Here is an 11,162-nt window from a genome sequence, read left to right as displayed (position 1 = left end):
AGTTTACAAAGGCAAAAACAAACTCTCTCCTGAAGAGCTTGAAGCTTTTTGCAAGGACCATAAGTGTTTCAAGTGTGGGGAGTAAGGACATGGCTATCGTTCTTGCCCCAAGAAGAATTCTCGCAATGAATCTCCTAGGGATTCCACCATCAAAGCTCCAAAAGAGGATGTTCATTGCAAAGGATCATCACTTTTCTATTCTTGGGGAAAGGTAAGAGAGCATGATGCCTTCATCTTGTTTGACCCTGGCTCTACTCACAACTTCAGATCAACGGAGTTGGCCACCAAGTTGGGCATTCAAGCTTTTGATATGGGAGTTGTGGTAATGACTGACACAGCTTTCAAGGGACAGCAAGCCTCCGTTACTCCCTTGATTGGGAAGTTGAGGATTCTTATCCAAAGCTATGTTGACAAAGAAGATTGTTTTATCTCTCCTCTCCAACATGAGGATGCTATCCTAGGGGCTCCATGGTTTGATCACATGGCTGTCAATATGAAGTTCCTTGAAAGGAGAATCTACTTCACCTACTGGGGAAAGAACATGTATATAGATGCTAGTGAGCATGGTCGCACTATTCCACTTGTAAACCCTCCTGCTTTGATAAATCACTGAAGAGCTGAGTTTCTGCATACATGATTTTTGTCAAAGAGTCTCTAAAAGATCCTAATGTCTCATCAAATGTAAATGGTAGGAATCAAGAAGATTCAGACTTGTCTAATTTTCTAAAAGGATTCCAAGATGTGTTCATTGATGATATCCCTATGGACGTACCTCCAAAAAGAGGAGATGATGACTCATCGAATTGAGCTCCTTCCAAGAAGCTCACCGCCTAGCAAGCCTCCTTATCGAGTCTCTCAAGCTCAACAAGAGGAAATCATGAGGCAAGTACAGGAATTGGTAGACAAAGGGATTGTGAAGCCTAGTTCCTCTCCCTTTTGTACTCCAGTTCTTTTAGTGCAAAAGAAAGATGGTACATACCATATGTGTGTGGACTATTGAGCACTAAACCATATCACTATCAAAAACAGATTTCCCGTGCCTCGGGTAGAAGATTTGTTTGATAAGCTACAAGGTTCTACCTACTTCAGTAGGATTGACCTTAAAAGTGGCTATCATCAAATAAAGATAGTGGATGAAGATATTCTAAAGACCGCGTTTTGCACAATGTTTAGTCTTTATGTAGTCATGCCTTTTGGCTTGACTAATGCACCAGGTACGTTCGATCATCTAATGCAGAAAATTTTTAGACCTTATCGTAAATTCAATGGAGTGTTCTTTGATGATATCATCATCTACTCCAAGTCTTTGGAGGAACACAAGCAACATCTCTAAGTGATCTTTAAAGCATTGAGGGAGAACAAGCTTTTTCCCAACCAAAAGAAAAGCAATTTTTTCCTCCAAGAGATTCAATACCTAGGTCATATTATCTCTCAAGATGGTATCCATATGGATCCATCAAAGTTAGAGGTAATGAAAGCATGGTCTAATCCAAGGAATCCACATGAGCTAAGAATCTTTATTGGTATGTGCGCATGCTATAGACGCTTCATATAGCTAAATTCTCTCAAATAGCAGGACCACTACATGACTTAACTAAGAAGAACGTTTAGTATGTATGGACTACTAAGGAACAAAATGCTTTTGACAAGCTCAAGGAGAAGCTTACCTCCCAACCAGTCCTCATGCTTCCGGATCTCTCAAAGCCACATTTGAGGTCCAATGTGATGCTTGTGGTGATTTTCTTGGAGCGGTTTTTCTTCAAGAAGGGCATGCCATTTCATATGAGAGCCGAAGGCTCAATATCGATGAACGAGTCTTGAGTATTTATGAGAAAGAGCTTTTAGTTGTGCTACATGTCCTAGACACATGGAAGCACTATTTATTGGGCACTCCATTTATTCTACAAACTGACCACCAAAGTCTCAAGTATTTCGTGATGCAAACCAAACTTTCCAACAAACAAATGAGGTGGGAAAATTTTCTTTCGCAATTCAATTGTCATATTGCTCACATTGCTGGTAAGCACAATCAAGTGGCTGATGTCACTTTCACGACGACCAAAAGTTAATGCGGTGTCTATAGCTACTCACAATGATCTATCCTCTATGATAGATGAGTATCCTACTGACCTTGATTTTAGAGACATAATGTCAGCCCTTGCTTTGAGGAGCAAAGAGGAACCATTCACCTTGCAGGATGGTTATCTTCTCCACGGCAATAGGCTATGTGTTACCCATTGTATGAATCCCATGATCCTCCCTATGCGGGGCATGGAGGTATTCAACCTACTTTTCGAGGAGTAGAGACGTATTTATATTGGCCTACCATGAAAGTGGTCATACAAGAGTATATTTCAAAATACATAGAATGCCAAAAGACCAAGTATGATATAGGGAAGCAACCTTAATTACTCCAGCCATTGCCTATCCTAAATTCACCATGGGAGAGTATATCCATGGATTTCATCTTTGGATTGCCCAAGTCTATCCATGGGAATACGGGATATATGGACAATAGTCGATAGGTTTAGCAAGCAAGCACACTTTATTCCTATCAAAAAGACTATTAAGGCACACCAAATGGCAACTCTCTTCATATCTCAGATTTTCAAACACCATGGATTACTAACATCCATCGTGTCAGATAGAGATCCTAGAATGGTCAGTAGTTTTTGGAAAGGTCTCTTTGAAAATCTAGGAGCAAGATTGAATTTCTCTTTGACCTATCACCCACAAATGGATGGCCAAAGTGAGATAGCCAATCTTATGATACTCGATCTACTCAAGAATTATGTTATTGAAGTAGATCAATGCTCACAATGGGAAAAGTACTTACCTCTTGTAGAGTATGCCTACAATAATATTGTACATACTTCTATGGGAAAAGCACCTTTTGAGATCATTGAGGGAAGACCTAAAAGTCCCTTGCTACTCCAAGTACATGGGAAGATCTTTGCTGCCGATGAGTATAGCTGTGACCTACAAGAATCTTTTCAAAAGATTAAGGAGGCTATATCCATCTCTCAACAAAGGCAAAAAGTTGTTGCTGACAAGCACAAAAGGGCCTTGAAGTTCAAAGAAAATGATTGGGTCTTACTTAAGTTTCCTAAGGCTCGATTAAGGCAAACGATGGGCAGAAATCCTACGGGCCATCAAAATTATTATGCTAAGCTAGCAAAAAGATACTATGGTCCTTTCCAAATCTTGAAGCCTATCAATGAGACGGCCTACCAACTCAAGTTGCCCAACCATACACAATGCTTTTCATGTAAGTCTACTCAAGCCCTACAAAGGTGAGCTAACAAGTGAACCAATTATTGATGACCCTCCCGAAGTTGTAGACCAAGAAGAGGTGCTACAACCCGAAGCTATCCTTCGGCATGAAGACAAGGTACTACGACATGGTAAAATTATCTGATGGTATCTTATTAAGCTCAAAAATTATCCTTTTGAAGATGTTAGATGGATGCAAGGAATACAGCTTAAGGATAGTATGAACCTTGTCAATGCTACATTAGAGTAAGCAAATGTACAAATTTCTTTTAAATGACCCATGTTTTTGTTTTATAAGACTAGTTCTCTTTTTAATTGTGCAAAAATTTTTAGAATCATGTTTGTGATGACGATGTCTCTCAAACACCAAGTAGAATTTGTCACTCTACTTTGGGAGAATGAAATGGAATAAAGAGCATACATGCTTGCGGCAGCTATGTCTCCCAAGCACCAAATGGATTAGTCATCCATCTTGGAGAGATGTCGCAGGGTACAATGGGATCCTCTACCCACTAAGTAAGATTGACTAATGACTAAGGCTTTATCTCTTCTACCTCATAGTCAAGGACGACTATGATTTCAAGAGAAAGGTAATTTCATAAAATCTAATATCTAACCAACCCAAATGATTTTCTCATATTAAATTGATCATTTAATGTGGGAGAATAAACGAAAACAAGGGTTAAGATATAGACATGTGCTTATAGATCCATCTCAACACTGGGCCAATAGTAAAGGGGCCCAAATGAGAGATGGTCTATCAAAGAGCAAGGCTAACCAATGGAGCATAAGACCTTAGGGCTACCTTCATTGAAGACCTCCAATAATTAGTGTAAAATTCCTTTGACCTTAGGTAAGCTAGGGCTGAGCTTGAGGTGGGAACCCGTCCAAGCTGAAGGTGCTTGAGGTGCTTGTCGTGTTTGAGGTGCTTGAGGTACCTTATGACTGAGATGCTTGAGGTGCTTCATGATTGAGATTCTTGAGGTGCGGCTTGTCATGCTTGAGATACTAGGGTTGTACTTGAGGTGAGAACCCAGCCCAACCTTGAGGGGCTTAAGGGCCAAGCTTGTGGTGAGAACTAGGCCCAAGGTTGAGTGGCTTGAGGTGTGCAAAAGTCAAGATTCAATCCCTACAAGGAGGGGGCGAGCCCTACAAGAGGGTGGATGAGAGAGAACACACACACTCATGCAAGGCATGCTTGGTACAAAGAAAGCAAAAGGGACACTTGTCAAGTTCCTCCTCATGTTGCCCTCATGGTGTGTGCCTGAAGCCTATTGGTTGGCCACCCGAGGGGTTCAATGATAATTCAGGAGACTTAATTAATTGATTTTGCATTTATCAAGTCCTCTCTCTCAAAGAGGACACGGGGACACTTGTCCCAAGGCTACCCTTGTTGCTTGGTATGACTCCTGCTTATGATTGGCTAGGCCTAGAGCGATCCAATGAGCTTCAAGCATGAGCTACAAGGGGGGGTCGACCAAAGCAAGTAGGGGGCCTTCTTAGGGGGTATACTCTCCCACACACACTCTCATTGTGTGAAGTGCAAAGTGCAAGAGCTCCCTCTCCTTCTCCAAGCAAGTAGAGAGGTTGAGAGCCTACACCAATACTCTTGGCTATGGAGTGCAAATCCAACCAAGAGCCATGCTTCAATGCTTAAGCTTGCCATCTTCTCCATCTTAATTACTATGCTATAATTATGTATGCTAGCAAGAAGAGTGATGATAAGTGAGGAACTAATTCTTTCTCCTATGAAATGTTTCTTCTTCCTCTTCCCTACCCTCATTCCCTGCTAGCTCTCTCCACCTTCGAGGGTGTTTGAGGCCTTGGGGCTGAGGCTTGGGATGGTCAATGCTTTCCTCAAAGTTTATGTTATGCTCGTGATGCATGAATCTTTCCATCTTTATTGTATCACCTAGGTCACAAGGAACGCAAAGATTGTATTGTAACAAGTCTCTCTTGATGGGAGAAATCATAATACAATGCCTATTGGAGGGGGGACCGGCTCCACATAAATCCGGTCCTCAATTGTTGTCATGTTCTCTAAATTCTCTCTCTTGCAAAAGTATTGTCCATGCCAAGTTAGCTAGATTCTATGTTTATGTTGCTATCTTCAATTATGATCACCCCCTATGCTCACAAAGTAATTTCTCAAAAGTACTCTCTCCAATTTCCGCTACTCTCAAGTTAATAGGACAGTTCCATAACATTTTGGGTTTGGACCTTTGGATTGAAAATAAGATCTATTTTTGCACTTTCTTAGATAACATAGACAGTTTTAGGAATTTTGACGTGGATTTTAATGTCTAAATGGTATGAAACTCTGAGATTATGCTAGAAATAGCATGTAGATCAAAGTGGCTAGGTTTTGGCTCAAAAATTTAGAAACGATACATGGATCGCGATCCATGTTTGGAGAGATTCTGACCCCAAATTTGAATCACTTTTCGATGAAGGTATTTTTTAGGTTATCTTAAAAATATTTTTAAGTTTGGATCAGTTTTGGTCAGTCAAAAGTGAAACCCTAGATCTATTTTAGCGGGTTTTGACAATCTTCTAATTTTGGCTCTTTTGACCATTTTATTCAACTTTTTTGCCAATGGGTCTTTTGGAAAAAGTGTTTTTCTAAGCCTCAGCTACCTACTATTCAAATCTCATTCAAAAAATATAATGAGATTCATGGATTGAGATCAATGTTTAACCTCCTTCTTGCTGACATAAAACTTGGTCAGCTTATATTATAGTCTTGCTATTTTGAACCTATTCCCAAAATCTTGAATTTGGATCACAAAAAGTGAAAAATTTTCAAATTTTGTTCAATTTTGACTAGCTTTTGGAGGTTTTTTTCAATTTTCTTGTTTTGGATGTAATTTTGGTTTCAATTTGATCTCAAATTTTGATATCAATTGTTTGAAGCCAATATCTATTAGGTGGTCTCAGTCTTGCCCAGTTCTCTCTCAGGGGTACATGGATCGCGATCCATGTTCCACCATAGATGAATCTGTAATTTTCACAATTGCTAAATAGTGATTTTCTTTAACTAATCCACTTGGTCTTTTGTGATTTGGATCTTAGAATCTCAAGATACGCCTTGTTTTGTGTTTGAAACCCCTGTTTCTATGAGTTTTGCACTATCAACCAATTTTTATATGATTTTTGAAATTTTCTTACAACCAAACTTTCTAAGAGCAATATTCTACTGATATAGAGTGTCATTGCTAACTTTCCTACTAAAATGGCCTCTGGGGTACATGGATCGTGATCTATGTTCCTTCAAAGATTTTGTTGAAATTTATCAAATTGCTCTATTGAGTTTCCTAAGGCCCTTGGACACCAACTTTTTTAGTTTGGATCAACATTTAAATTTCTACCATCAAATTTTTAAAATTTTAGAGTTATGATTGTTTTGGTCAAAATATGGTTTCCACTCCTTTTTTTTTCCGGATCTTTCAGTCCAATTCTCTTGATCTTCCTAAATCCATCTAGTTTCTTTTGTTTGTACTTTAATATAAACATCTAGTTTCTCTTGTTTGTACTTTAGTATGAACAAGATTGTGCAAGCGAACAACGTAGGGGAGAGAGCAAAGAATGTAATCTTGAATTAATAGGAAAATAGATCTAGCAATACAATTGAATATTGAATATAATTGATACAAGCTGAAATTTTCCTAGGAGCCGGAACCAATATTCGCAAGTCAACAAAATTGTGGGGTGATTATTGTATGTGCAGACGTATGAAATATCGAGTTCATAGGTAGACATTTCCCAAGCTCCCCAATAGCCCAACTTGCCAAAGCCAGCCCTAGTACAGACAGCATCCAATATCTCTTTTTCAAGGGCACGGTCGAAAATATCGACCTGAAGAAGTGCATCAACAAAACATGCACAATGCATACCATTGCGCATATGATAATTACACTCCACCATTGCTGATACAGATGCACAATTGCCCGCTTTAACCACCTTCCGTGGCGTTTTAACAACTTGCAAAGACCCTGGAAACCATCCTCTTGTAACAACCTGAAAGCTTCATGAGCCAGCTGCACCATATCCTTTGATTCTTGCAATCTGTGTGCCGGCCATTACCATGTTCATAATCTGGCAGAATATGAAGGTGTTGAACCTCACTGTATTTTGCAGCTCCTCATCTGCAAAATGCAGCATCCAGCAGACTGCAGGAACACATGGCACCAAATCGCGTTCGTCAAAAGAGGCTGACCACAAGGGAGCGGAGGTTCTAACATGATACTGTGGCGAGGCACTTGCCAGGCAAGTGCCGTAGCTGCAAGTGTTGTAATGAGAGATATCCACAAGTACTGAGATCCCGGGGAATTGAGGATGAAAACAAAACTGCAACACTCACTGATAACTGGAATTGTTTGATGTTGCAACGCAACCCGCGAGCCCATCTTACATCCTCGACAATGCTCCCAAAGCTATCATCTAAAAGTACAAGATCTGCATTTTCCTGGAATGCTTGCACGCCACAGCTCAAGGAGAAACCAACATCAGCCTTCTTCAATGCCTGAACATCTGTAGGTTTGTGGCCAGTGATTGCCACTATGTCCTTCGGGCAATAAGCTTTAAGCTTCTCAACCAAGTGGAGCTTATCACCATGGGATGCCTGCGCCAACACTGCCAATCTCACTAATCCAAGTTCCCACTACCATATCTGCGTAACTGATTCCATCAAGGATTCCACTCTCCTCTGCTGCAACCCTTGCTGCTGCAACACTATCGCCTGTCACCATAATAACCCTCAAACCGGCTTCTTTCGCCTTCCTCACATGATCCCTGGCCTGTTCTCTGCATGTATCCTTCATGCCCACGACAGAAAGGAGTGTCAAATCAGTCCCTTGCAAGGAATTTTGGATGCTGTATCCCTCATTTTGGGATTGTGTACTGTGGGCATGCTCGAAACTGGCTCTATTTACTTCACAATATGCCAATGCCAAACAACTGAGACCTCTCTCTTCCATTTTGGCGATTGTGTCCTGGACTTTGCTTCGCTCCTCTTCTGCAAAATCCACAATATCCACATACCCTCCCTCTGCATCTGCATTGCATGCCCGTCTCTGACAAAAAGGCAGGATAACTTCTGCAGCTCCCCTCCAATGCACAACACAGCAATTCCCCCAACCAAGACCAGTTGTGGCTACTCCCGATCGTCTTGTGTCCGAATGGAAGGGCTCCATGGCCAAGGTTGTGAATGTCCTCCTGACTCCGTCAATATCCATTCTTGTAAGCCCATCTCAAAAGCCCCTTTTCTGTAGGGCTACCATAGGACATCTTGAAATCTCCTGAAAATCCCTCTTTGTAGAGATTTCCAGTGGTGTTCAAAGCTATTCCTTGAAACAGAAGTGACTGGATGGGCTCGGATTTCATATCCAGTGATTGATTTTCTGAGTGGGTCTCATTGACAAGAAAATCTGCTATCCGAATGCTTCCAACATTCACTGCATTTCGTGTTATCACTCCCGCTTTTCCAGTGCAAATGGTCGTGATGAACCCAAGCTTTACCTCACAATTTGAAGGATTACAAAGTGAAACCTGCGCGCTGGCTGTCATCCGGGAACCTACATAGGCCGTGGCAAGGGGAACCATGTAAAAGAGGCCTTCGGGAATGGCAATGCCAAAGAATGATAGACTGTTGCGCGGGTTTGCCCCCCAACAAATACATGGCCAGAAGATCCTTTATACACTCCTAGAAAGTAAAAAGGAAGAAGGATAACCAGAAACAAACATCTAATGTAGAAATGCAGCTTCTCAAAGAGCGATTTCAAGGATTGAAGCTGTTTGAGAAGAGGGGTATGATTTTCGTCCGTGTTTTCGGATATTTGGTCGCTTTCATCATCGTTATTGCTGACCGCTGTGACCAGCATTGTGCCAAAGCCATAGAGCACAATGGTACCCTACACAAGGAAGGTGAGTGGCCCCTCGACTTCAACATCGCCTGAAAACTGTAAAGCATTGTTTTCGACCAATAACGTCCCATCTGCTGGAATCTTGTCTCCAGCCCAGAGCTCCACAAGATCGCCTACCACGATTTCATGAGGTGAAATAAGCCATCTTCTATCAAACCTTACAACTTGAATCTGCAAATGCTCCTTCTGGCCTCTCTTTACATCCAGCCGTACCCTTGAAACCCAGCGAGCAGCAAACATAACAATGGCTAGATTCATGGTGAGAAACAGTACGATTGCGAGGCTATCAGAATCCTTTTGGCTCTCAACGTCTGCATCTGCAACATTGCTCAAGATAAATAGCAGAATTCCACAAAGAGCGTACAATCTTGTTAACTTGTTACTTCGTTAGCGTAACATCCTTGTTTAAAAAACTGTCTTCTCACTAACCCACGTGGCACAGCTTTCGAAACCGCACGATTTGTTATATACAACGTTGGCTTTTTTTATCTCGTAACACAACAGGTCGTCGTAGGCCTAGGTCTTGCTTTTTCATTCCAGCGGGTCATTGCAATTCTTCAGCCTTTCACCTTGGCATGACGCATCCAGTTCCTCAGCATGACGCAACACATGCAACATGTCGTCGTCAAGTTTTGCAGTCAGTCTCTCTCTCTCTCTCTCTCTCTCTCTCTCTCTTTTTCTTTTTCGTTGTTGAAACGCTTCTAATTCCACCTATTCTCTTTACGATGTTCAAACTGGGCTTGCTTTCAATTGAACGTGTGTGCATGTTCTGAAACAAGCTTCTTAAAGCAGGCTTGCTCTCAATTAAACATGTATGCATGTTTATGTCGCCTCTTAAAACAGATTGCGGAATGTCGTCTCTTCAAGTGAATTGATTGCTGGGATATGCCCGACAAGGATAGGGCCAAGAAGCTATAGCTACCTGTAGCGCTCTCAATTGAGCATGCCCGCATGTTTATGTCGCCTCTTTAACAACACTGATTGTGGGATATGCCCAGCAGAGACAGGTCCAAGAAGCTCTACCTGGCTGTGCCGAACATTGGTGGGGCAAAGAAGCTCTAGGATATTTCCAATCTGTGTGAAGCGAGCACATCTGTCTATATGAAGCGAGCGCATCTTTGTAGATGCAAACACATACTCGAAGCAAGTAGGCTTGCTTTCAATTGAACATGTGAGTTATAGGAAAGAAGTTGTGCTTGGCATTGCCTTGGACGACATTCTATACAAGAAGCTTCTCAAGCATTTTTCGTGCTTTCTGAAGAACACCATATTTGGCCTACATGTGCTTGCTCTCAATTAAACATGTATGCATGTTTATGTCGCCTCTTAAAACATATTGCAGAATGTTGTCTCTTCAAGTGAATTGATTGTTGGGATATGCCCAACAGGGATAGGGCCAAGAAGCTCTAGCTACCTGTAGCGCTCTCAATTGAGCATGTGCGCATGTTTATGTCGCCTCTTTAACAACACTGATTGCGGGATATGCCCAGCAGCGACAGGTCGAAGAAGCTCTACCTGGATGTGCCGAACATCGGTGGGGCAAGGAAGCTCTAGGCTATTTCCAATTGATGCGAAGCGAGCACATCTGTCTATATGAAGCGAGCGCATCTGTAGATGCAAAGAACAGACTCGAAGTAAGTAGGCTTGCTTTCAATTGAACATGTGAGTTATAGGAAAGAAGTTGTGCTTGGCATTGCCTTGGACGACATGTAGGCCAAATATGGTGTCCTTCAGAAAGCACAAAAAGTGCTTGAGAAGCTTCTTGTACAGAATGTCGTCTCTTGAAAAGTAGTGATTGCGGGATGTGCCGAACAAGGGCGGGGCAAGGAAGCTCTAGACTCTTTTCAGCTGATGTGAAGTGAGCACATCCCTCTATATAAAGCGAGCGCATCTCTGTAGATGCAATCACCTATGCTTATATCTTGAAGGCATGCGGTGATTTGGAGGTTGCTGAGATGGGCAAAAACC

The 11,162-nt window shown here is 41.7% G+C and overlaps 1 protein-coding gene across 1 annotated transcript; it reads right to left on the bottom strand.

Annotated features, from left to right (window-relative positions):
• Positions 1-6,859: 6,859 nt before the first annotated feature.
• Positions 6,860-9,519, bottom strand: LOC147450607 (calcium-transporting ATPase 7, plasma membrane-type-like). Its single transcript, XM_086520752.1, has one exon. It carries the CDS (start codon positions 8,505-8,507, stop codon positions 7,881-7,883), a length of 627 nt encoding a protein of 208 aa, XP_086376878.1. The 5' UTR covers positions 8,508-9,519; the 3' UTR covers positions 6,860-7,880.
• Between the last annotated feature and the right edge of the window lie 1,643 nt (positions 9,520-11,162).

This window comes from Adiantum capillus-veneris, chromosome 9, assembly GCF_014529385.1.
Source record: "Adiantum capillus-veneris isolate H3 chromosome 9, ASM1452938v2, whole genome shotgun sequence".
Taxonomy (NCBI): Eukaryota; Viridiplantae; Streptophyta; class Polypodiopsida; order Polypodiales; family Pteridaceae; genus Adiantum; species Adiantum capillus-veneris.
Note: the sequence above shows the minus strand (reverse complement) of the source record. Positions and strands in the feature narration are given on the sequence as shown.

What these genes read in the sequence shown, in the direction of transcription:
- LOC147450607 (XM_086520752.1), bottom strand. Translation starts at nt 8,507, where the DNA reads ATGGATATTGACGGAGTCAGGAGGACATTCACAACCTTGGCCATGGAG.